The sequence below is a fragment of the Neoarius graeffei genome, chromosome 18, assembly GCF_027579695.1.
Source record: "Neoarius graeffei isolate fNeoGra1 chromosome 18, fNeoGra1.pri, whole genome shotgun sequence".
Lineage (NCBI taxonomy): Eukaryota > Metazoa > Chordata > Actinopteri > Siluriformes > Ariidae > Neoarius > Neoarius graeffei.
In genome coordinates this window covers 20,635,584-20,663,406 of record NC_083586.1, presented here as the reverse complement: position 1 = coordinate 20,663,406, position 27,823 = coordinate 20,635,584, and the positions used below count along the sequence as shown (strand labels likewise).

The following is a 27,823-nucleotide window of genomic DNA, read 5'->3' as shown; positions in this document are numbered from 1 at the left end:
GATGGACTGGACCGGACTGTGACACACTGGGATTCTAGTGTTAAATGGACATCTGTCATCTGGCTTTGTGAAAAAATACAAGTGTGTGACCAGCATAGGAGTAGGAAGCTAATACCACATTTTACCAAGAGGTAACAAAAATAGAGAAAAGAGTAGGTGACCTAAAACTGAGCCTTGTGAAACACTAAACCTTACTGTTCCATACATAAAGTTTTCACTATTAATATTTACAATTTGACCAAACGATCAATCAAATATGACCTGAGGCAGAAAAGAGCCATTCCCTTAAGCCCAACAACCTTTTTTGGTTTGTCTAGAAGAATATTGTGACCTACTTTATTAAAAGTTGCACAAAAATTGAGTAACACGACAAATCATGCTTATATATATATATATTTTTTTTTTTTTGGGGGGGTACTTTAAAGAAAGTCATTGTAAATGAAAGCTGACAAACAACTGAAAATATAACACATCTGAGGACAATCTAAAACTGGCATGGATTTTTAAAACCTGGCATGCTCCCCCATCCAAAAGAAAGTTTTAGTATTGCAGATACCGAGATATGCCTGCCATTTTTTATTTAATGAATAAGATTTAAAAAACCAACAAAATAAATGATTATGTGGGATTGAGCTGAAGAGTTAATGTTATAAATTTATAGACTGGTACCAAAATTCAAAAAAGTGCTTATTTAAGGAGTTAAAGGCATTTTTGAGACAAAGTCGGCAGTCTTATTTTGTCAATTTGGGTGTGCTGAATTCAAATCTGCAATATGCCGAGCTCTATCTGACCTCTGTTGACCTCTAGAGGTCATTGAACTTTGGGCCTGTAAACGTCTCAGCTGAACCCAGTTTCTCAGCTTTCTAAGGAATGAAATGTACTAAAATGATTAATGAAGTTAGCAAATGGCCTTGTTTGTTAAATGTTTGGGTGCTGAATTCATTTTTCATTTGTAAAACAACATATGACCTCAAGGTCATTAAACTTGGCCTATAGGCCTATGCATTTAACGGCATTTTTAAACTGACTTTACTCCCCCAAAAAGAATATGAACAGACAAAAAACAAATAGAAAGGAACAAATACAACATTAAATGCCAGTCCATGTACACGTGACTTACTTCTCACAATGAGAATGCCTAGGCGATCACCTTACATAACATTGCATTACATTTAGCGGTTATTGTTTATACAAAGCTACTGAAAAAAGTACAGATTCAGCAGCATACAAAATGTGGGGGCATACAGGGTATACAGGTTAATCAGGGTTAGTATATATGAGAGTTTTTTTTCTTTGTTGTTTGTTTTTTGTAAAGGTTTTACCCCGTTTAAAACAAAACAAAACAAAAAACAAACAACAAAGAAAAAAACTCTCATATATACTAACCCTGATTAACCTGTATACCCTGTATGCCCCCACATTTTGTATGCTGCTGAATCTGTCCTTTTTTCAGTAGCTTTGTATAAACAATAACCGCTAAATGTAATGCAATGTTATGTAAGGTGATCGCCTAGGCATTCTCATTGTGAGAAGTAAGTCACGTGTACATGGACTGGCATTTAATGTTGTATTTGTTCCTTTCTATTTGTTTTTTGTCTGTTCATATTCTTTTTGGGGGAGTAAAGTCAGTTTAAAAATGCCATTAAATGCATAGGCCTATAGGCCAAGTTTAATGACCTTGAGGTTATCAGAGGTCATATGTTGTTTTACAAATGAAAAATGAATTCAGCACCCAAACATTTAACAAACAAGGCCATTTGCTAACTTCATTAATCATTTTAGTACATTTCATTCCTTAGAAAGCTGAGAAACTGGGTTCAGCTGAGACGTTTACAGGCCCAAAGTTCAATGACCTCTAGAGGTCAACAGAGGTCAGATAGAGCTCGGCATATTGCAGATTTGAATTCGGCACACCCAAATTGACAAAATAAGACTGTTTGCCGACTTTGTCTCAAAAATGCCTTTGGGTGTCAAAATTCTGGATTTTGGTACCAGTCTATTATATTTGATAGTAGATCCTAGCTTAGGTTTTTTTCGCTCATGACATGAACGCAGTGAACAGCAAGCTGGACAAGTCCTGTTGGATTTTAACAGGGCACAGGAACTTCGTGCCTCGACTTAACATACTGTATTCCTGGACTGCACTGTAGACTACATGTAAAGGGTGTATGCCATCCTTTTGTGTTTATGGTATCATTAACACACATGTTCACAAGCAAAAATGATAAGATGCTGCAGCAGGCTTACTGCGTACACCTGCGTGTTGGCTGTCTGGCTACTGCTCGTATTCATTAAGTATCCCTGTACTCACTATACCCTATGTATATACATGGTACACTTGCCGTTTTGGGAGTGAGCCTCACTTTGATTTTTACAACAGTGGCTGGATAGGTCTGTGAGAGATGTTGGGTTTTTGCAACGGCTCTGAAGAAAATCTGTTTGAAATCCCCTGAGTCTTGGAAACTAAAACTTATTATAGGACTTGTTCACATGCAACTCACACAATCATTGCTAGTTATCTCAGTCTATTAGACTCAGGAGCTCAGACTGCAGTTACTGACTTTGTATTTTAGATATGCAACTCTTGCAGTCTTTTTTTTTTATCTTTATTAAGCTCTGTCTTAAGTGGCCACTGACATTCCCTCAGTTTGCCTGGGTATATTCACTGTCTTACTGTATATGTACATTGACTGTTCTGAGCAGGAGCTCAAATTGCAGTTGCTAAAATAGTAACAATTTATTGATATAAGATGTTTTGTGGTCAGCGTGCTATACTGTAGTGTGTCATGTGGTAATGCACAATATGACAATGCAACTTTCATAAATACAGTGGTGCTTGAAAGTTTGTGAACCCTTTAGAATTTTCTATATTTCTGCATAGTGGACCCCTGTCTGGTCACCTGGATCTCCAGCTACCTCACTGACAGGCCGCAGTATGTCAGGCTGAAGGACATCACATCTGACACTGTGATTAGCAGCACCAAAGCACCCCAGGGCACGGTGCTGGCCCCTCTTCTCTTCACCCTGTACACCGTGGACTTCTGCTACAACTCGGAGCTGTGTCACATTCAGAAGTTTGCCAATGGCACAGCCATCGTTGGGTGTATCAGTGATGACAGACAGGAGGAGTATAGGAGCCTGGTGAGGGACTTTGCTGTGTGGTGCAACAGGAACCATCTGCAGCTCAACACCTCAAAGACCAAGGAGCTGGTCATTGACTTTGGGAGGTCCAGACCAAGGTCATGACCAGTTCTGATCGAGGGAGTCGAGGTGGAGGCTGTGGATTCCTACAAGTACCTCGGGCTGTGGCTGGACAGCAAGCTGGACTGGACTTGCAACACCAAACACATACAGGAAGGGACAGAGCAGGCTATACTTCCTTAGGAGGCTGCGGTCCTTTAACATCTGCAGGAAACTCCTGTGGATGTTCCATCAGTCTGTGGTCACCAGTGTCCTGTTTTACACCGTGGTGTGCTAGGGGAGCAGCACATCCAAGAAGGACACATCCAGGCCGGACAAACTGATCAGGCGGGCCGGCTCTGTGGTCGGCATGAAGCTGGACTCTCTGGTGACGGTGGCAGAGAAGAGGTCTATGGACAAACTATTGAACATCATGGATGATGCCAGTCACCCTCTGCACACTGTCATCAGCAACCAGAGGAGCCTGTTCAGTGACAGAATGCTCCTTCCCAAGTGCAGGATGAACAGACTCAAAAACTCCTTTGTCCCTCATGCCATCAGACTGTACAACTCCTCTCTGGGTGGGAGGAGGGGTAACAGGAGGAGTTAAACCCAGTTAAACAAATGAGACAAAAATATTATCCTTGGTCATTTATTTATTGAGGAAAATGATCCAGTATTACATATCTGCGAGTGGCAAAAGTATGTGAACCTCTAGGATTAGCAGTTACCGGTAATTTGAAGGTGAAATTAGAGCCAGGTGTTTTCAATCAATGAGATGACAATCAGGTGTGAGTGGGCACCCTGTTTTATTTAAAGAACAGGGATCTATCAAAGTCTGATCTTCACAACACATATTTGTAGAAGTGTATCATGGCATGAACAAAGGAGATTTCTGAGGACCTCAGAAAAAAGCATTGTTGATGCTCACCAGGCTGGAAAAGGTTACAAAACCATCTCTAAAGAGTTTGGACTTGACCAATCCACAGTCAGACATATTGTGTACAGATGGAGGAAATTCAAGACCACTGTTACCCTCCGCAGGAGTGGTCGAGCAAAAAAGATCACTCCAAGAGCAAGGTGTGTAATAGTCAGCGAGGTCACAAAGGACCCTAGAGTAACTTCTAAGCAACTGAAGGCCTCTCTCACATTGGCTAATGTTAATGTTAATTCTGAATTATACCAGCGAATTCTAAAAGAAAATGTCAGGACATCTCTCCATGAACTGAATCTCAAGAGAAGGTGGGTCATGCAGCAAGACAACGACCCTAAGCACACAAGTCGTTTTACCAAGGAATGGTTAAAGAAGAATAAAATTAATATTTTGGAATGGCCAAGTCAAAGTCCTGACCTTAATCCAATCAAAAAGTTGTGGAAGGACCTGAAGCAAGCAGTTCATGTGAGGAAACCCACCAACATCCCAGAGTTGAAGCTGTTCTGTACAGAGGAATGGGCTAAAATTCCTCCAAGCCAGTGTGCAGGACTGATCGACAGTTACCGGAAATGCTTAGTTGTAGTTATTGCTGCACAAAAGTGTCACAACAGATACTGAAAGCAAAGGTCCACATAGTTTTGCCACTCACAGATATGTAATATTGGATCATTTTCCTCAATAAATAAATGACCAAGTATAATATTTTTGTCTAATTTGTTTAACTGGGTTCTCTTTATCATGGAGCTCTTAAGACCCATGCAAGTGGAGCCCCATAGGCATAGAATGTGGATACATAAAGAAACCCATCCAGTTGTTTTCTGATTGTATCAGACCTGTGCATGACTTCCACCATATCAGTGTTATAATTATCAGTTATACACACCGCCCGGCAGCACGGTGGTGTAGTGGTTAGCACTGTTGCCTCACAGAAAGAAGGTCCGGGTTCGAGCCCCGTGGCCAGCGAGGGCCTTTCTGTGCAGAGTTTGCATGTTCTCCCCGTGTCCGTGTGGGTTTCCTCCGGGTGCTCCAGTTTCCCCGGCAGTCCAAAAGACATGCAGCTTAGGTTAACTGGTGATTCTAAATTGACCGTAGGTGTGAATGTGAGTGTGAATGGTTATCTGTGTCTCTGTGTCAGCCCTGTGATGACCTGACAACTTGTCCAGAGTGTACCCCGCCTTTCACCCATAGTCAGCTGGGATAGGCTCCAGCTTGCCTGCGACCCTGTAGAACAGGATAAAGCGGCTAGAGATAATGAGATGAGAATGAGATAAGATGAGACACACCACCTAGTGGCCAGTGTTAGTAATTGCCAGTCGTACACAAAGCCTTGTGGCCAGTGTAAGTAATTGCCAGTCATACACACCACCTAGTGGCCAGCGTTAGACGATAAAGTAATAAAATCAAAGAGGCTGGCTATGATGTAAGAAAATTCTACAACCCAGAAACAGATGGAAGCTCCACTTAGGCAGTGCCTAAATCTATATATTCTATATTTAGGACTTGTGTGAAAATCTGATGATGTTTTAGGTCCTATTTATGCAGAAATATACAAAATTTGAAAGGGTTCACAAACTTTCAAGCACTGCTGTATTTCTGGATTTTTTTTTATGATTGCATGTATAGAATTATTAATTTTTTTAATGGACCCCGACATGAAACATCTGTCTATATTTTCTACTTTTCTCATCAGTATTGTTAATCTGGATTCATTAAATTGAATAAAAGGGGAGGGTCCAAGCCATCTCCTCCTCCTCCACCTCCTTCTCTGTCTCTTGGTGAGTTTTTTGAGCAGGAGGACAAATACCTCTTAGTTTTATAATTATCCCCCCCCCATGTATAACCCTGATTCCAAAAAAGTTGGGACAAAGTACAAATTGTAAATAAAAACGGAATGCAATAATTTACAAATCTCAAAAACTGATATTGTATTCACAAAAGAACATAGACAACATATCAAATGTCGAAAGTGAGACATTTTGAAATTTCATGCCAAATATTGGCTCATTTGAAATTTCATGACAGCAACACATCTCAAAAAAGTTGGGATAGGGGCAATAAGAGGCTGGAAAAGTTAAAGGTACAAAAAAGGAACAGCTGGAGGACCAAATTGCAACTCGTTAGGTCAACTGGCAATAGGTCATTAACATGACTGGGTATAAAAAGAGCATCTTGGAGTGGCAGTGGCTCTCAGAAGTAAAGAAGGGAAGAGGATCACCAATCCCCCTAATTCTGTGCCGACAAATAGTGGACCAATATCAGAAAGGAGTTTGACAGTGTAAAATTGCAAAGAGTTTGAACATATCATCATCTACAGTGCATAATATCATCAACAGATTCAGAGAATCTGGAAGAATCTCTGTGCGTAAGGGTCAAGGCCGGAAAACCATAATGAGTGCCCGTGATCTTCGGGCCCTTAGACGGCACTGCATCACATACAGGCATGCTCCTGTATTGGAAATCACAAAATGGGCTCAGGAATATTTCCAGAGAACATTATCTGTGAACACAATTCACCGTGCCATCCACCGTTGCCAGCTAAAACTCTATAGTTCAAAGAAGAAGCCGTATCTAAACATGATCCAGAAGTGCAGACGTCTTCTCTGGGCCAAGGCTCATTTAAAATGGACTGTGGCAAAGTGGAAAACTGTTCTGTGGTCAGTCGAATCAAAATTTGAAGTTCTTTATGGAAATCAGGGCTGCTGCGTCATTCGGACTAAAGAGGAGAAGGACGACCCAAGTTGTTATCAGCGCTCAGTTCAGAAGCCTGCATCTCTGATGGTATGGGGTTGCATTAGTGCGTGTGGCATGGGCAGCTTACGCATCTGGAAAGACACCATCAATGCTGAAAGGTATACCCAGGTTCTAGAGCAACATATGCTCCCATCCAGACGACGTCTCTTTCAGGGAAGACCTTGCATTTTCCAACATGACAATGCCAAACCACATACTGCATCAATTACAGCATCATAGCTGCATAGAAGAAGGGTCCGGGTACTGAACTGGCCAGCCTGCAGTCCAGATCTTTCACCCATAGAAAACATTTGGCGCATCATAAAATGGAAGATACAACAAAAAAGACCTAAGACAGTTGAGCAACTAGAATCCTACATTAGACACGAGTGGGTTAACATTCCTATCCCTAAACTTGAGCAACTTGTCTCCTCAGTCCCCAGACGTTTACAGACTGTTGTAAAGAGAAAAGGGGATGTCTCACAGTGGTAAACATGGCCTTGTCCCAACTTTGAGATGTGTTGTTGTCATGAAATTTAAAATCACCTAATTTTTCTCTTTATATGATACATTTTCTCAGTTTAAACATTTGATATGTCATCTATGTTCTATTCTGAATAAAATATGGAATTTTGAAACTTCCACATCATTGCATTCCGTTTTTATTTACAATTTGTACTTTATCCCAACTTTTTTGGAATCGGGGTTGTACAGGAAATCATGCTCTTCCAAGAAAGCGCGTGATCAGATTGTGTGTGTGTGTGTGTGTGTGTGTGTGTGTGTGTGTGAGACAGAAACTGAAGGTATAAAAGTGGGACTTGGGGAAGCTGCTCTCACAGTCAACCTGGCCAGAAGCTGTGAGTATGTCTTTACAGATTTGTGAATAACAAATTACAATTTTGGAGCACAATATTTTTGGAGTTATTTCTGGAATATTTCTTTGTTTGTATGACTGAATGCATAGAATTATTACTTTTTTGATGGAACCCTACATGAAACATCTGTCTATATTTTCTACTTTTCTCATCAGTATTGTTCATCCGGATTCATTAAATTGAATAAAATGGGAGTGTCTGAGTCCACACCATCTCATTCTCTGTCTCCAGGTGAGTTTTTTGAGCAGTAGGACGAATACCTCTTAGTCTCATAATATCTGTCAGATGAACTGTTTCTTTACTTACAATTAGGCCTAGTTCTTTTTTTTCTAATTATGGGAGTTGATCTACGAGGAAGAATGTGCAATTCACAAGTCAGTGATATGATTTGACTAAAATCATGAATCACAGTGTAGAATTAACATTATTTGGTGCAGATTTAACACCACACCCTCCTGCGGTGATCATTTCTAATGTATTCTAGACACAATTTCTGGGATTGAAACTATCCATTCTTAACAACAACAACAACAACAAAAGTTAATTGAGAAATCTTTCCATTAAAAGTACAATCACAAAGTGTATGAATCTAGCAGTCAGATCCTTTTTTAAAACATTGCCTCTGCATCTCATGGAAAGATACTGAACACTTTGTATTTTCATTTATTTAGAAACATAGAGGTTCACTGTATTTCATACATAAGTGCAAAACTGTAACCAAGGTAACTTTTGTTTTTGAAGAATTTGAGAAGCCATGGAGGACGATGCCTTGGGGGTAAGTTGCATTACCATCCATAAAAGACATAGATAGACATTTGATCATTTAAGCCTTTGTTTAATTTCAGTCTGAGCATTTATACACTTGTTCTTATTTCAGCCTCAAAAACTGAAAAAAAAAAATCATGATGACATTTCAGTTTGATTTTCTGATTTTATTTGCCTGTTGACTACTTTAAAAAGTTTCTTCAAATGACTGACCACCAGGAAATTAAATGGGAGGATGTTACCTTCCTTTTGTGAGATTTTATTATTTTTATATTTTTATTTTAATAGGAGAAAAGCCACTCTGGAAGACAATCTGAGGAGCATTACTCTCAGCACTACTCATGTTAGGTTTGTCAGGATTCTGCTTGTTGGTGAAGTTGGAGCAGGAAAGTCCAGCTTTATAAATTCGATCAATAATGCTTTCCAAGAGCGAATCACCTCTGGGGCTCTTGCTGGAATTGCTTCAACCAGTGTTACCAAAGTAGTAAGTGCCACAACATAATGTTTTTTGGGGGGTTTTTTTTGAGGAAAAGACATGCTTTATAATTATAAAGAGTGAAGAAGGCATTTAAATGTAAAGAGAAATAACTGAAAAATGTACAACTTTCATCAGACTGGAACTCTGTCCAGTGATCATGAAAAATGTGCATCTTGCTGTGACCTGCATGACTAAAACGATCTTCATATACAAAACAAATGAGTCTCATTTGTAGTGGCGCTCCCAGCAGAGCACCATACCGAAGAAAAAATGGTAAACCCATCCAGTCGATTTTCTGTGGTTTGTCCATGTCCATGTACCACCACTCATACACACCGCCTAGTGGCCAGTGTTAGTAATTACCAGTCATACACACTGCCTAGTGGCCAGTGCTAGCCAGTAAAGAAACAAAACAAAAGAGACTGGCTATGATATAAGAAAATTCTACAACCCAGAAACAGATGGGAGCTCCGCTTTTAGGCAGTGCCTAAATCTATATATTAGGTATTCCAGCATGATGACATGCTGTGCACTGAAAAAGAAAAGCACTGTTCTTCTTTGGAATTTCACAAATGATCCATAGTGAGGAAAGAATTATTCGATGTAAATGGAAACTCCACCCAGAAATGAGCCAAGAATTGGCCCTGGGTGCAGACGCAAACATTCAGGCAAAGTCTGATGGGGACTTTGACTCACACACACACACACACACACACACACACACACACACACACACACACACAGCATTTATATGAACTGTGTTCCATTCCATTTGAGTGGAATCCTCACATTATCTCCACCTCAGTGCAGTACTTTAGACAGATGAAGACACAGAAATCACATTGGGGTCCCAGAGCATCAAAGTAAGGTGGTATTGAAGCAGAAAAGTGATTCAAGTCTGAATTGATGGTTCCTCAGTCTAACAATCTAGTCGAATAGCAAATTAATCAAATGCAATCATTTTTGATCTGATTCATACTGCACTCATAGAATACCCGATGTAGGGTGTCAACCTCATGTCCTAAAGAGGCAGACCACTGTACAGTTCAATGTTATGTTTAATATGGACTATTTGATCTTGCGCCAAAATTTTAGTACATCTTATACAATTTGTGTCTTTGTCTTACAGTACAAAACCCATTATATCAAAGGGAAGGACGGCTTAAATTTACCTTTTGTCTTCAATGATATAATGGGACTTGAACATGAAGACAGCCGTGGTGTACACATACAGGACCTTATCAAAGCCATAAATGGGCTTCTCAAGGAAGGATACAAAGTGAGGACAACATATCACATTCATGAAATGAGACAAACAATTCCTTCTAACATGTTAAAACTTAGAGATCATGCTTCTACCTGTTACACATCCATGAATATTAAGTAATCAATGTAATAGTAGTTCTGTAGTATGCTGGCCACATTTTTTTTTTAATGTGCAAAATAGTAGACTAATGTGACCAATATCTAATTTTTTACCAATTTTCAGTTTAATCCTGTTTTGCCTGTGTCTGGGAATGACTGCAAAAGCAATCCCAGCACTGGTGATCAAGCCTTCTGTGTGGTCAACATTCTACCAGCAAACACACTGTCATTCATGGACAAAGAAATTGTTCAAAAGTTGAAAATGATCCGTGAGGAGGCTTCAAATCATAGTAAGTCCTGTTATTATAGTTCAGAATCATCTCAGAGTTATTCCTCAAAAACATATCATTGTTCAAGTTTTGGTCAAAAGGTGTTGATTGTTTTTCTATAACAGTAGCCCTGACAATAGTACTAACTATCAAGCAAATCAGTTTTAGATTAATCCGCTCATTCTAATAGTAACAACTCACACAGGGGCTTGTTTTTATGGAAGGACACGTTTATGGAAGGAGTTTTCAGTCAGAAATACTCAAAGTGTGCACAAATAATCTTTTGGGTGGTAACAGTTGTAGTTACTCAGGTTAATCACACCACCCTGGGGTTGATGATTTTCCAATAATAGCACACTCTCCAAATATTAAACTATTCATCCTTTTGTACAGATTTGCCTCAAGTAGTCATCATGACAAAAGTGGATGAAGCCTGCCCACTGGTTAAAGAAAACCTAAGAAAGGTCTACACCAGCAAGAAGATCAAACAAAAGGTAATTGCGTAATTAGTGTTGTATACTAGAAACATAACTGGTTACAATATTGAGATTGAACAGATATGTGGCAGATCACAGAATCCAGGGACACATGTCTGCCCGGGGGCATTTTGAGTTATTGACAGATTCAGAAAGTACAGTTTCTAAGCTTTCCAATGATGCCTTCCATGTGGAGATCTGACAATATTTGAAGAATGTGTGGCCTTTTGAAAGTGTATACTTCTTAAAACAGAAAAGGGAGAAAATCACCCTCAAAGTTTTCCATCTCAGCTACTCTGGGTGCAGGGCGAGCACATAATGGTGCTCATTTGCATGACATTAAGGAAAGCCCTACTCCCTACGAGCTAGCATGATACTACTTTCATGTAAACAAAGATCACCACGTCAATTTTCCTTCCATGCAAAGTATGCCCAAAACAATTATGAAGTACAAAAATAAGTCCTAACGTATACTTTAATGTTTTGTGGTTGAAAAATTACTCACACCGTAAGAAAGAAAGATAGCACGATGATGACACAACTAACACAACACTAGTTTCATGTAAAGCCTCGGTCACAACCGGCCATACGTGCTCCTACGGCCGGTCTACATGCAAAAAACGCAAGAAACGCACGGAGGGCGCGCGTGAAACGCACGAGAGCGCGCATGTGACATGCTGATTTTCGAGCCGCAGACTGGCCGCAGAGGTTCTTTGTCATGTCAAACAAACTCTACGGGCGCTTACGTTTTTTTCAGGTTGCAAGACAAACTTACGGCCAACACACGTCTTTCTCCGTGAACAAAAAAAAAAACGCAGCGATTTGGGAAACGCCAAAAATCACACGGCCAAAAAATCGTACGTCCGGTTGTGACCTAGGCTTAACCAAACCACAACACTCTCCGTTACATGCAAAAATAACCACACAGCCTTAGATTAATAAACTTACCCCATCAGAAAGAGAAACGGCACCTTGCACACACCAATGCCTCCGATGGAATGTAATCCTAGAACAGTCCGTGTAAAATCCGATCATTCAAGTATTCCATTCAATCTGTAAAACAAGGTTGTGGGTTTTTTTGCTAGAAATGGTTATCTCCGATGTAAATACTGTGTGTCTGTTTGCTTCGCGGTGTGTCAGCTCCTCTGCGCTCTGTTTAGTAACTCATTCCATAGTGAAATTACATGCCTGTATGCAGTTAAGTAGCCATGCGCTCAGCCCGTATCATACAGCTGATTCGTGAAAAAAAAAAAACACAAAAGACTTAAATCATCCTGTGAATGGCCCATATGGTAATTTACCCACACCCCCCAGCAGGCTACAGTCCTGACAAAAACGAGACAATTTGCAAAAAAAAATGTATGCTTTTCCAACAAAATCTATTATCTGAAATACTGATTGCATTCTTCAAGATCTCAACTTGCACATGATGGAAAAAAACAAAAATCACAAATTTCGAAAAAAAAATGCTTCTTTTGCGATTATCTCGGATTCGTTTCGGCTGACATGTGTCCCTGGATTCGGTGAGGGGTCACATATGTTCTAAATTAACATAAATAGAGATATGAATAGAAGGCACCTCCATTTGTTTGTTTGTTTGTTTTTAATTGTAGTGATCCATATCACCATATTTTGGTCTTCAAAAATAATTTAATTAATTTTAGAATACTAACTTGTACATTCAGTGTGTTTACATGCACATAGAGAAAATCGAATTTCTGCCATTGCTCGACTGAAATCGAAGTTCTAAATGGCATGGAAACACCTTAGCTCAGCTGAAATTGAACCGAACTTGATTTCTCCTAATCGAGCTACACGACCTAGATTATGCAATTTTTGCCGAGCTACTCAGTGCGTTTACATGCACATCGAAATCGAGCTACTGTCGGTATCGAGCTAAGGGTCCCAGCAAGGGTGCCAGAGAAATCCAATCCTACATGCACACAAGGAAATCGAGCTATTGTGTGAGGTACATTGTGCACCTGAGCCACAGGTGGCGCTACATGCCCCATCGTGTTGGTACACTTGGTACACGTCCGGTTGTCGTCATGAAGAAGAGCTATTCAAGAGTATACGCAAAGTTATCAGCAGTGTTGCCAGATACTGCTGATGTTTTCCAGCCCAAAACATGTTCAAATCCGCCAAATTGCACTTAAAACCTCCCAAACTGGCAACACTGGCAGTTCTGTGTTCATAAGTTCCATGCTCAAGCTGTTAGGCTTGCTCTAACAGACTCAGTGCGTTTACATGCACATAGAGAGGATCGAATTTCTGCCATTGCTCGACTGAAATCGAAGTTCAAAATGCCATGTATACACCTTAATTCGGCTGAAATTGAACCGACCTTGATTTCTCGGAATCGAGCTACACGATCTAGATTATGCGATTTCTGCCGAGCTACTTAATGCATGTAAACCCTATTGAGCTACGTATTCGAGCTACTTACTTCAGCACTGCCCCTTCCAGAAGTGACGAGTGATGAGACCACAAGCGGGAAACACAACAGCCTCGGTCGGCATGACAACGAATCATGACAACGGCATGATTCTTTTCTTTTTGTGGCATTGTTTGCACTGTTAAAATTTAGCTCACTTACTGTATCACCAAATACATCTGTACAGCTGTTGCATAGCTGTGAATTGTGTACATAAACAAGTCACTGTATTATGTCCAACATCTGAAGAATGTCAATAAAAACAAAACAATTGAACTTTGTGTGTTTATTAAGACAAGTTAAATTGTAAGCAAAAAAATATATATTTTTTGTAAGCAAAAAATGGACTTTAGAAAAATATACAATTGTGCAAAATAAGTTGTCTTACAAAACAGTGGTCTGCGCAGGACAGTTTGCAGCCATACAGTCTGTTAGAGCAAGCCTAACAGCTTGAGCACGGAACTTGTAAACACGGAACTGCCAGTGTTGCCAGATTGGGCAGTTTTAAGTGCATTTTGGCGGATTTGAACATGTTTTGGGCTGGAAAACGTCAGCAGTATCTGGCAACACTGCTGATAACTTTGTTTATACTCTTGAATAGCTCTTCTTCATGACGACAACCGGAAGTGTACCAACACGATGGGGCGTGTAGCGCCACCTGTGGCTCGGGTGCACAATGTACCTCACACAGCTCGATTTCCTTGTGTGCATGTACCATAGGATTGGATTTCTCTGGCACCCCTGCTGGGACCCTTAGCTCGATTACCGACAGTAGCTCGATTTCGATGTGCATGTAAACGTACTGACTGTATGGCTACAAACTGTCCTGCACAGACCATTGTTTTGTAAGACAACTTATTTTGCACAATTGTATATTTTTCTAAAGTCCATTTTTTGCTTACAAAAATTTTTTTTTTATGCTTACAATTTAACTTATGTCTTAATAAACACACAAAAAAGTTCAATTGTTTTGTTTTTATTGACATTCTTCAGATGTTGGACATTTTATATATATATATATATATATATATATATATATATATATATATATATATATACACACACACACACACACACCACACACACACACACAAATACAATGACTTGTTTATGTACACAATTCACAGCTATGCAACAGCTGTACAGATGTATTTGGTGATACAGTAAGTGAGCTAAATTTTAACAGTGCAAACAATGCCACAAAAAGAAAAGATTCATGCCGTTGTCATGATTCGTTGTCATGCCGACCGAGGCTGTTGTGTTTCCCGCTTGTGATCTCGTCACTCGTCACTTCTGGAAGGGGCAGTGCTGAAGTAAGTAGCTCGACTACGTAGCTCGATAGGGTTTACATGCACTAAGTAGCTCGGCTAAAATCGCATAATCTAGGTCGTGTAGCTTGATTACAAGAAATCAAGTTCGGTTCGATTTCAGCCGAGCTAAGGTGTTTCCATGGCATTTAGAACTTCAATTTCATGTAAATGCACTGACTTAGTGCATGTATACCCTATCGAGCTACTTACTTCAGCACTGCCCCTTCCGGAAGTGATGAGACCACAAGCGGGAAACACAATCATAGATTTACATAGAAGACTAGATTCCTCACCGCGTATTCCAGAACGTCCGCACAGGGTGGCCATCTTACCACAGACAAGGGGTATGAAGACTTACACCAGCACAGCACTCACATTATGATTTACAGGAAATCAAAGTACTGACTTTGATGACAAGATGATGTGTGTGTCTGTGTGTGTTTTAATTGTAGATGTTTATATCAGTATGTTTAGTTTTATTTTAACTGCACATAGGAGCCTAGTCAAATGAAATTTCAATCTTCTGTGCTAACATATATTGACTTTGACATGATAATCAGCTTTGAATGTTCTTTTTGTAAATGTAAAGAGATCTTTTTATCCTTGGAAGTATAACCACATGTGATTAATTAAATGCTTTTTTTGTCACAAACTACCGTGAGTCGCTGTCACTGTTTTATACTATTACTTACTCGGGCAGTGCATTTGTTATTATGCTATGATGTGAGTTTACATTTGTTATTATGCTATGATGTGAGTGCATTAGGTTTTTGAGGTGGATGAAGTATTTCTGAAGTTTCAGAAGTGAGTAAGCTGTTTATTTAACTTTAGCTTCCCCTACGGCCCTATCACATGTAAAAATATTTTCACTAAAAATTGGAAATAAATTGTATGGTTATTTGTCCTAAGGCTGCAGTTATCCATAAGTATGCAGTGTTGGGCTTCTCACAGCAGAGGAATTTCAGCATGCATCCTGTCTTACAGTCTGTAGTATACTGAAATATTTTCGCCAAGCTATGCGTACTTTTTTAAAACATAAAATGATTATTCATCATTAATATCATAAATACATACTTCCGTTTTTTTTTTTTATATATAACAAACCAAACCGTTTGAATATCGATTGAAATTTGAGGAAGTTACGGTCATCTGAAAAGTACATATCGCTACCAACACAATGTACTGGGTAAGCCAGCTGTCTGAGGTAAGATGGCCGCCATGTGCAGACGTTCGACTTTGTTGACGGGCAACGGGGACGAGGCATCTAGTCTTCTATGTAAATCTATGAACACAACAGCCTCGGTCGAAAAAAAACCAAACAAACAGCCTCGGTCGGCATGACACGCCACCTTAGCCGCAACTTTATTAGGAACACTTGTGTCTGGGCATGTACGCACCCAGGGGCGCCGCTAGGGGGGGGAAGTTAGGATGATTCTAAGGGCCTGGCACTGACAGGGGGGCCTGTGAGGGATATTAATATTATTTTAATAGTATTGCCTTGTGTAAGTTTTCTAAATAAAATATTTCATTTCATCTGTTAAAATATGCATGAAAAATTATACATGGTTATGATTTGCTATAAAATTTTTCTTGAATTATTTATGATATTGTCATTTCACCCCTCCACCCTTTTTACTAATGGTACAGTCTGATTCTGGGCGCGGGACACGTGAAATGTGTAGCTCCGTGTGTGCACAGCGCCGCTATTAGCGCAGCTCGCAGTTTTTCTATGTGCGCAACAGAGGTGAACATTCTAGAAGTTGCTAAGCAGGAGCAGGTGTGATGAATTATAAAGTCCGGATATCACACTGGGTATGAAAAAAAATCACCTTTTTTCATAGGTATCTTTATTGTATAATTAAGTCTAGGTGTTTTGCCATTGTTCATGTGTGGATTTGTTGATATTGTTAAGTATTTAACTTTAATATTTTGCACATTAGCTGTGGTCATAGATATCATTGCTATTGTTCATGTGTGGATTTATTGATACTGTTGCTAAGTATTTAACTTGAATATTTGAACATTTGCTGTGTTTTCTAATAAATGTGTGATGCCTAAAAGAAACCAAAAACACTGAGTGGATTTCTTGCAGTGCACTCTGTAATTGTATCAAAAAACTAGTGTAGTTATTCATCAAGGCATACATTTGATCACATACAATAAGTCAATAAATGGAGGAAACAAAGGAATACTTTTTGTAACCCTGATTATTGATGATGTTTGCTGGAGGGCTCTGGAGTCTCCATAATGTGCATACAGAATGTTATAAATCCATACTGATACAGTGATGCATGCAATTTCTCTCAACACAAACATTTGGATTGAATGAACTCCATAGGCTACTGAGTGGCCTAATAATAGTTGCTCATAAAAGGAAAAAATATATATATATATCTTCCATATATATCATTTTTAAGGCAACGGTCTATTCAGTCTAATTCTAACAGTTCTGCATTTAAAATGTTCATATACCAAATAATTGTATCACCTAAACTTGATAGGTAGCTGATCACATGCATAGTAAAGTAGAAGTGCCAGCCAAAAACAGACTTCAAATTCAGTTGCTTGCGCTTGAAAATTTTACCGGGGGGGCCCTAAATTGTAATCTTTCATAGGGCCCAAGATTTCAAGCGGCGCCCCTGTACGCACCCATTTCCAATTAGTTGGTAAGTTATTAGCATGTTAGCAGGCTAACAGTTAATATGTTCACCATTACAGATCAACTTCAACTTAGTGGCCATTTTATTAGGAACACTTCTGTTAGTACAAACACTCTTCTTGTGAACACGAAACTGATAACTTTGTTTATACGCTTGAATAGCTCTTCTTCATGACGGCAACTGGAAGTGTACCAACACGATGGGGCGTGTAGCGCCACCTGTGGCTCGGGTGCACAATGTACCTCACACAATAGCTCGATTTCCTTGTGTGCATGTAGGATTGGATTTCTCTGGCACCCCTTGCTGGGACCCTTTGCTCGATTACCGACTAGCAGCTCGATTTGGATGTGCATGTAAACGTACTGATTGTTGTTTGTCATTCATAAATGAATATTCTCCATCATTATTACAAGAAAATCTTCCTGAAAATCAGAAAGGCATTAAAATGAAATATAGACCCCAGTCTGACTCACAGCAGCACTGCTTCTCGGCATCGGAGCAGATTCTGATATCGAGTCCAGTGACTTTTTTTCAATATTCCTGGAATGTACAGTGGTGCTTGAAAGTTTGTGAACCCTTTAGAATTTTCTATGTTTCTGCATAAATATGACCAAAAACATCATCAGATTTTCACACAAGTCCTTAAAGTAGATAAAGAGAACCCAGTTAAACAAATGAGACAAACATATTATACTTGGCCATTTATTTATTGAGGAAAATGATCCAATATTACATATCAGTGAGTGGCAAAAGTATGTGAACCTCTCGGATTAGCAGTTAATTTGAAGGTGAAATTAGAGTCAGGTGTTTTCAATCAATGGGATGACAATCAGGTGTGAGTGGGCACCCTGTTTTATTTAAAGAACAGGGATCTATCAAAGTCTGATCTTCACAACACATATTTGTGGAAGTGTATCATGGTACGAACAAAGGAGATTTCTGAGGACCTCAGAAGAAGCATTGTTGATGCTCATCAGGCTGGAAAAGGTTACAAAACCATCTTTAAAGAGTTTGGACTCCACCAATCCACAGTCGAACAGACTGTGTACAAATGGAGGAAATTCAAAACCATTGTTACCCTCCCCAGGAGTGGTGAACCAACAAAGATCACTTCAAGATCTCATCTCATCTCATTATCTCTAGCCGCTTTATCCTTCTACAGGGTCGCAGGCAAGCTGGAGCCTATCCCAGCTGACTACAGGCGAAAGGCGGGGTACACCCTGGACAAGTCGCCAGGTCATCACAGGGCTGACACATAGACACAGACAACCATTCACACTCACATTCACACCTACGGTCAATTTAGAGTCACCAGTTAACCTAACTTGCATGTCTTTGGACTGTGGGGGAAACCGGAGCAACCCCACGCGGACACGGGGAGAACATGCAAACTCCGCACAGAAAGGCTCTCGCCGGCCACAGGGCTCGAACCCAGGACCTTCTTGCTGTGAGGCGACAGCGCTAACCACTACACCACCGTGCCGCCCACTCCAAGATCAAAGCGTGTAATAGTTGGTGGGGTCCTTTGTGACCTCGCCAACAGAACACTGAACAACAATGGTGTACATGGCATGGTCGCAAGGAGAAAGCCACTGCTGTCCAAAAAGAACATTGGTGCTTGTCTGCAGTTTGCTAAAGATCAAGTGGACAAGCCAGAAGGCTATTGGAAAAATGTTTTGTGGACGGATGAGACCAAAATAGAACTTTTTGGTTTAAATGAGAAGCGTTATGTTTGAACAAAGGTAAACACTGCATTCCAGCATAAGAACCTCATCCCATCTGTGAAACATGGTGGTGGTAGTATCATGTTTTGGGCCTGTTTTGCTGCATCTGGGCCAAGACTGCTTGCCATCATTGATGGAACAATGAATTCTGAATTATACCAGCGAATTCTAAAGGAAAATATCAGGACATCTGTCCATGAACTGAATCTCAAGAGAAGGTGGGTCATGCAGCAAGACAACGACCCTAAGCACACAAGTCATTCTACCAAAGAATGGTTAAAGAAGAATAAAGTTAATGTTTTGGAATGGCCAACTCAATGTCCTCACCTTAATCCAACCGAAATGTTGTGGAAGGACCTGAAGCGAGCAGTTTATGTGAGGAAACCCACCAACATCCCCAAGTTGAAGCTGTTCTGTACGGAGGAATGGGCTAAAATTCCTCCAAGCCAGTGTGCAGGACTGATCAACAGTTACTGGAAATGTTTCGTTGCAGTTATTGCTGCACAAGGGGGTCACACCAGATACTGAAAGCAAAGGTTCACATACTTTTGCCACTCACAGGTATGTAATATTGGATCATTTTCCTCAATAAATAAATGACCAAGTATATGTTTGTCTCATTTGTTTAACTGGGTTCTCTTTATCTACTTTTAGGACTTGTGTGAAAATCTGATGTTTTAGATCATAAGTATGCAGAAATATCGAAAATTCTAAAAAGTTCACAAACTTTCAAGCACCACTGTAACAAACCCCAAAAACTGAAGTAAATCTAATAATAAAATATGATAAGGTGGTTGCTTTCATCTTTACACAGCAAAAAGCTTGCCAGAAAGTTCCATGGGGCATCAGGTTAAGAAGTGCAATAAAGTTCTGTTCTGCAACTTCTTTTCTGCACAGTGGTGAATCTATTAATTTATCAGTTAAATAAATGGCTTGATTTTTTTTTTTTTCAGATGCAAAATTGTAGTTATCTACTGGGTATTCCAATGAACCACATCTTCCCTGTTAAGAATTACCACGAGGAGGTGGACACAAATGATGACATGGATGTTCTGATCCTTAAAGCGCTTGAACAGATTGTGAATCTTGCCAATGATGCTCTGGAAAGCCAAAATTGTGATGAAACCGGGTGAAGGCTTTTATTTATCTCTTATCCTTGTTCAGAGTGTGAGGATAAAAAAAGGCGAAAAGGCAGATTTTTACTTCTGCAAAAAAAAAAATCTGTTGCATGAAACACGTGAGCTTTTACTGATTTATAATGTTTATTTTTGACCCTGTGTTGATTTCAGAAAACCCAAACTAAATTAAAACTTGTTCAACAATTTTTTTTTCAATTAAAGATAGATGTTGTACAATCATTCTGCCACAGAAAAAGAACAGTTAAAAAAGATAAAATAAAATAATCACTGGAAACCCAATATTGCCATGACACTTGTGTCATGATGAAATTCATGTCCGTGCAAGCAAACCTCTGACCACAACTGTATTTATACAGCTGAACACAATTAAACACAATATCATGATAATGGATTTACAGTTTTTGCAAAGAAGAATGAGCAGCTGGAAATGCTCAGGAGGAGATGTGATATTACCAAGCGGACCAATGTTGCAGTCTGCGTCACCGTGATGTGCAGTTACGGTTCTGGAGAATTGCGTGTCAGGCTATAGTGTAGGGTATGGGGCTATGCCATACCCTACACTGTAGATTTGATGCAGAAGTATAAACTGGCCTGAAAATAACATGAAACTGTTTGTAAAGTATGCTAAAGCTCACAACATCCTGGACAAGATGAACAGACCAACAACTACTGGAACATTAAGAAAAACACTGTCATGGATAGCATGTAATGTTGATATTGCTATTAAAGTAAAAGTCATTTCTTCATTTACTCATAACCGTTTTGAGTTTCTTTTTACTGTGTGCTGCCCACTGCTCTGTGTATGTGTGTGTGCTCATTGCTCACTTGTGTGTATGCACGTGTGTTCACTGCTTCAGCTGGGTTAAATGCAGAAGACGATTTCACTGTGCTTGAGTGTGCATGTGTCAAATAAAGGTTTCTTCTTCCTCTTCTTCTTCATATGCTCAAGAATTTTTAACACATAACCAGCTTAGCCTGAATACAGTACACAACAAGGAGAACTAAAGACTAAACGTTTGTTCAACTTGTGACTGGCCTGTTTAAGGGCTGCTTACAAGTGGAGCTGGTTGCCACTAATTACCAAGTGGCAGCTCTCTGTCTCCCTCTGGTGGTGGGCCACTGCAGTTGTGGCCTGCCCCGACATCATTGGAGTCATTTAGTATTAGCCAAATACATTACATCATCTCTAGCCGCTTTATCCTTCTACAGGGTCGCAGGCAAGCTGGAGCCTATCCCAGCTGACTACGGGCGAAAGGCGGGGTACACCCTGGACAAGTCGCCAGGTCATCACAGGGCTGACACATAGACACAGACAACCATTCACACTCACACCTACGGTCAATTTAGAGTCACCAGTTAACCTAACCTGCATGTCTTTGGACTGTGGGGGAAACCGGAGCACCCGGAGGAAACCCACGCGGACACGGGGATAACATGCAAACTCCGCACAGAAAGGCCCTCGCCGGCCCCGGGGCTCGAACCCAGGACCTTCTTGCTGTGAGGCGACAGCGCTAACCACTACACCACCGTGCCGCCATTAGCCAAATATTCATTCCTAATTTTTTTTTTTACATTTCCCCTGCTGAAATACTCTAAATGAACTTTTATAAATTATTTACAATTGAAAAATCGACTATGAGATGTATGAGCAACAATGCCAACAAGTGAATGTTGATACTCTTCAGACCACAGTGGTACTGAAAGCTCAATTCTGATTTGTCAGAAGGTATTAATTCCTTTTCTATAACAGGATCTCTGACAGTAGTTCCAGCTACAAGATAAATCACAGGTTTATATTAGAAGCACTCATGTTTCATCTGAAATTTTCTGTAAGAAGGCATTTATTTAAAATATATGGAAAGAGTCTCCAGTGTCAGTGCTTTTTCTAACACTAAGAAAGTCTGTTATCAGTTTTGCAGTAATGAGACAAGCTGCTTTGTGAAGAGAAAGTGAGGTAACTAACTTGTTCTTTGTGATACAACTATCTGTCACAGGATACAGAAGAAGGTTGTGTAGTGGCACTTACCTCACAGCAAGAAGTTTCTGGGTTCAAACCTCATGGCCGACTGGGGCTTTTCTATGTGGAATTTGCATGTTCTACCCATGCATGCATGCATGCATGTGTTTACCCCCACAGTCCAAAGGCATTTGGATTAGGTCAACTAGCTACTCCAAATTGCCCATAGGTGTGAATATGATTGTGAATGGTTGTTCATGTCTGTGTTAGCCTTGCCTTGCTCAGGGTGAATCCCACCTCTCACTTGAAGTCAGCTGGGATTGGCTCCAGCTTCCCCCATGACCCTGATGGATATTCCAAAGCCTGTAAAACAAAGAAGTATTCTTGAGCCTTTGCCTCTAATTGTACCGAAGCACTTGGCAACCAAACGAGCCTGTTGGACCGATAAAACTCCCAAACCACGAAGGGTTCTCTTTCAGGTATGTACTGGTATAATGTTCAGTGTACCTCACTAGCAACATTTATTGAAGTAAATGCATTTATACTGAACATGGCATGGAAGATCAGCGGGTTTCCAATTTTTTTTTTTTTTTGCAATGTTTCCTGATATCAAGTTTTATTTAACTAATCACTTATTTATAAATGTTTTGATAAGACATTTTGAGATTTGATGTTGTTGTACAGTGTGGTAGATTCGGTCAATCTCTAGGTTGTATGAATTCTTATCACTTATATCTGACTCTCTCACCAAGCTTGATTTGGCTACAGATTTTCCTGCTGTAAACCCTTGACATGTTATCCACCTCTTTAAATCATCAATTTCATTGTCTTCCATGACAGAGCATGGCAAAATTGCTCCTCTCACATTGCTCTCACATAAAATTAATCTAACATCCACTATATTGCACAGCTACTGACCCCGACTATCCTCCATAATGCATTGCGATAAACAAGTGATGATGTAGTTATGCTTGGGGTTTATTGAACAATGCAGAGTACTTTCCGAGGGGTTTCATTAAAGGCCGGCGCCTGGAGCACACTGTAAAAAAAAAATAGTTGAGAATACTTGAAATTTCAAGGCAACCGTCTGCATTAAGAATTTTATGTTTTGCCAACGATGTGCCCATGATAATCCAAACTATGATAAAACTGTTATTTTTATTAAGAATTCTTAATTAAGTCAATTTTCAATTCCTCATTCTGCCAACATAGATTTCTCTTTTTGCTGAACAGTGGCATTCACAGTAGTGCAAAAAGGCAATTGAGGTTATCACAATTTTTTCACCTCTATTTGGATAGGACAGTGTAGAGACAGGAAATGAGTGGGAGAGACGGGGATAGATCGGGAAATGACCTCGGGTCGGAACCGAACCCAGGTCCCCGGATTTATGGTATGGCACCTTATCCACCTGAGCCACGATGCCCCTGAAGTTATCATAATTTATCATTAAACTATACATGCCTTTTTTAATTGTTCTACACAATTACAAAACTTCAATATTGAAATAAAGTTTTTAAAACCCATGTCATGGGTATGGCGTCGTGGCTCAGGTGGATAAGGCGCCATACCATAAATCCGGGGACCAGGGTTCGATTCCGACCAGAGGTCATTTCCCGATCCCTCCCTCTCCTGCTCATTTCCTGTCTCTACACTGTCCTATCCAAATAAAGGTGAAAAAAGCCCTCCCAAAAAGTCTGATAACCTCAATTGCCTTTTTGTACTACTGTGAATGCCACTGTTCAGCAAAAAGAGAAATCTATGTTGGCAGAATGAGGAATTGAAAATTGACTTAATTAAGAATTCTTAATAAAGATAACAGTTTTATCATAGTTTGGATTATCATAGGCACATCATTGGCAAAACATAAAATTCTTAATGCAGACTGTTGCCTTGGAATTTCAAGTAATCTCAACTATTCTTTTTTTACAGTGCAAAATCCAGATATGATGAGCCTGGTGCTGGTTATTTTTCAAAGTTCCTCAGCCAACAAGGGCTAGAGTGGCAGCTACAATTATTGACACCTTAATGATCTTTTGGCCATTGCAAAAGTGGAAAAGACTTTCAGTCTATACATAGTGCATGAATAATTACTCAAACTTCCACTGGGAAAAAATGAGTTGATTCCCGATTACTTAGTGTATCAGATCACGTGACACCGTTCCACAATTATCGACATCCAGATGATTATTTATTTTAAGAAAATCAATATGTGGTATTAAGTTAACAAAACATAGTTTTATTTCAAATTTGTTTTTCATAGACTTATATTTAGTACAAAATATAAATATATGGATGTCGGTGCTTACGTAAATGAGGAAGTAATTCTAATGTTTGTAAACAAATTAACTGAATTTTTTATTGAACTTATGATTATTTTGTTAATTATTCATTGTTTCTATTAATTTCTAGTTTTATAGTTTACCAATAAATGTCAACAGGCAATTGACATTGTAACCACAAGAAAATCCAGGTCAAAGGTTGCATGTCATTCCTCGAACCAAAAGTTTATATTTTTACATCTACAAATATAAAATGTCTACTATTATTGTAATATATGGTAGATATTTACAACAAACTGCAAAAAAAAAAAAATCTGAATGGAATACAAAAATGTGAATATTTCAAGCATGTAATTTTTTATATGCTAGGAATTTGATTCTGGTCTAATTCTATTTATTGCAATAGGATTCCAAATACTTTATAAGCATTCCATTCTGTTATGAATCAGAAAAAAATATATAAAATCACAGCACTTTAATTTTTTTAAAGTACTTTATCGACTTCAACAATGTTACACAAAAATCGATCCATAACAGTTGTAAATGTCACTTAATTCCACAGGGTGCTGATCATGGTGGACACCGGTGAAAGTGATGTTTCACTTTACTTTCATTTTCACTTTGATCACGTGGCTTCTCAAACTCGTGTTTTGATAGAAAATGGCGACTGTCAAATGAAAGAACAAGAAACAAAGTAGGGTTCGACAAGAATATGATGAAATATTGGTGAATTTGATAAGTAAAAACATGTCCATGATCTTTCCACCATGCTTACCTGCGATGATAATGTCTGGGTTTTCCTCAAATTGCTGATCGTGCAAAGACAAATTCCATCTCAGGTAATAAGTTGCGTTTTGTGCTGATGTACCCTGTTCACAAACGACTGTGTCGCTTCCCACAAGGAAAACATCATCCTGAAGTTCGCAGACGACACTGCAGTGATGGGATGCATCACTGGCGGAGACGATGCAGCCTACATGAAAGAGGTGGCTAGTCTGGTGTCATGGTGTGAAGACAACAACCTTACCTTGAACACAGACAAGATGAAGGAGATGATAGTGGACATGAGGAAGGAGAGGAGACCTCATCAGCCACTGTTCATCCAGGAGCTTGAGGTGGAGAGGGTGAGCAACTTCAAATATCTGGGTGTTCACATCAGGGAGGACCTCATGTGGACACCTAACAACACACAGCTGGTTAGGAAGGCTCAACAGTGGCTGTACTTTCTGAGGAGGCTGAGGAAGTTTGGTATATTGCCCAAGATCCTCAGAAACTTCTAAAGCTGCGCGATTAAGAGCATTCTGACCAACTGCATCACTGTGTGGTACGGCAGTGCTATGGCTATGGACAACAAATGCCTGCAAAGAGTGGTGAAGACTGCTGAGAAGATTACCAGAACTCCACTGCCCTCTCTGCAGAGCATCTACCACCACAGAGTCCACAAGAGGGCTGCCTCCATCCTTAAAGACCCCACCCACCCCCAGCATGGACTGTTCACACTTCTATCGTCAGGCCAGAGGTACAGAAGTGTGAAATGCAGGACTGTCAGATTAGAGAACTCTTTCTTTCCCACCACCATCAGACTCCTGAACAGCTGACAGGAGTCTATAACCATGGACTACCTCCTTGTAAACTGTCCTTGACTGTTTCCATCTGTTCACATTTGTTTGCACATGTTTGCACACTACTGCCCTTTATCACTGCTACGTTCTATCATTCCCTTATTTTTGTATAATACTGCCTATTTTGCACTATATTACCTTCATTTTGTACTATATTATTTTTATTTTGTATTATGCTCCCTTTATTTTGCACTATATTGCTTTTACTTTGAATTATTTTTTCCACCTATTTACAGTATTGTTGTAATTTGGCATTCATGGTGGATGGCAAACTAAGAATTTCATTGTGCAGGAGGACATGTTCCTTCCTGTGTGTATGACAATAAACACTTTGAAAGCTCTTTCCTGCAGATGACTCTTCCTGTGCCTTCATGACAATTTTTCCTTTGAATACGCTCATCACAGAGTTTATAAAGCAGGATTTCCCAGCTCCGACAGGTCCATGAAGCAGTATTCTAAAATGGCTGATTTCTGGATGATTCAACTGGAATTGACGTAACTCAGATTTCAAGTGTTCTTTTCTGCTGTTTAGGGCAAATCAGTTGACAGTTTAAAATGAAATACAAGCAAAATATAACTTTCAGAGAGCCTTTGAGGGGGGCGGCACGGTGGTGTAGTGGTTAGCGCTGTCGTCTCTCAGCAAGAAGGTCCTGGGTTCGAGCCCCGGGGCCGGCGAGGGCCTTTCTGTGTGGAGTTTGCATGTTCTCCCCGTGTCCGTGTGGGTTTCCTCTGGGTGCTCTGGTTTCCCCCACAGTCCAAAGACATGCAGGTTAGATTAACTGGTGACTCTAAATTGACCGTAGGTGTGATTGTGAGTGTGAATGGTTGTCTGTGTCTATGTGTTAGCCCTGTGATGACCTGGTGACTTGTCCAGGGTGTACCCCGCCTTTCGCCCGTAGTCAGCTGGGATAGGCTCCAGCTTGCCTGCAACCCTGTAGAAGGATAAAGTGGCTAGAGATAATGAGATGAGATATCTACAGTGGGGCAAAAAAGTATTTAGTCAGCCACCAATTGTGCAAGTTCTCCCACTTAAAAAGATGAGAGAGGCCTGTAATTTTCATCATAGGTACACTTCAACTATAAGAGACAGAATGGGGGGAAAGAATCCAGGAAATCACATTGTAGGATTTTTAATGAATTAATTGGTAAATTCCTCGGTAAAATAAGTATTTGGTCACCTACAAACAAGCAAGATTTCTGGCTCTCACAGACCTGTAACTTCTTCTTTAAGAGGCTCCTCTGTCCTCCACTTGTTACCTGTATTAATGGCACCTGTTTGAACTCATTATCAGTATAAAAGACACCTGTCCACAACCTCAAACAGTCACACTCCAAACTCCACTATGGCCAAGACCAAAGAGTTGTCAAAGGACACCAGAAACAAAATTGTAGACCTGCACCAGGCTGGGAAGACTGAATCTGCAATAGGTAAGAAGCTTGGTGTGAAGAAATCAACTGTGGGAGCAATTATTAGAAAATGGAAGACATACAAGACCACTGATAATCTCCCTCGATCTGGGGCTCCACGCAAGATCTCACCCCGTGGGGTCAAAATGATTACAAGAACGGTGAGCAAAAATCCCAGAACCACACGGGGGGACCTAGTGAATGACCTGCAGAGAGCT

At 39.9% G+C, this 27,823-nt stretch overlaps 1 protein-coding gene across 1 annotated transcript; it reads left to right on the top strand.

Annotated features, from left to right (window-relative positions):
• Positions 1-7,682: 7,682 nt before the first annotated feature.
• On the top strand, positions 7,683-21,089 carry LOC132865992 (interferon-induced protein 44-like). The gene is made up of 8 exons (XM_060898539.1): positions 7,683-7,701; positions 7,875-7,950; positions 8,461-8,494; positions 8,773-8,968; positions 10,092-10,241; positions 10,452-10,617; positions 10,990-11,090; positions 20,154-21,089. The coding sequence occupies exons 2-8, from the start codon at positions 7,908-7,910 to the stop codon at positions 20,331-20,333; spliced, it is 870 nt and encodes a 289-aa protein (XP_060754522.1). The 5' UTR covers positions 7,683-7,701; positions 7,875-7,907; the 3' UTR covers positions 20,334-21,089.
• The last annotated feature ends 6,734 nt before the right edge of the window (positions 21,090-27,823 follow it).

Excerpts from the sequence above, each read along its gene's own strand:
- LOC132865992 (XM_060898539.1), top strand. The coding sequence starts at position 7,908 with ATGGGAGTGTCTGAGTCCACACCATCTCATTCTCTGTCTCCAG. Across the intron at positions 7,951-8,460 it reads ATCTCATTCTCTGTCTCCAG|AATTTGAGAAGCCATGGAGG; the intron begins GTGAGTTTTTTG and ends TTGTTTTTGAAG. Across the intron at positions 10,242-10,451 it reads TTCTCAAGGAAGGATACAAA|TTTAATCCTGTTTTGCCTGT; the intron begins GTGAGGACAACA and ends ACCAATTTTCAG.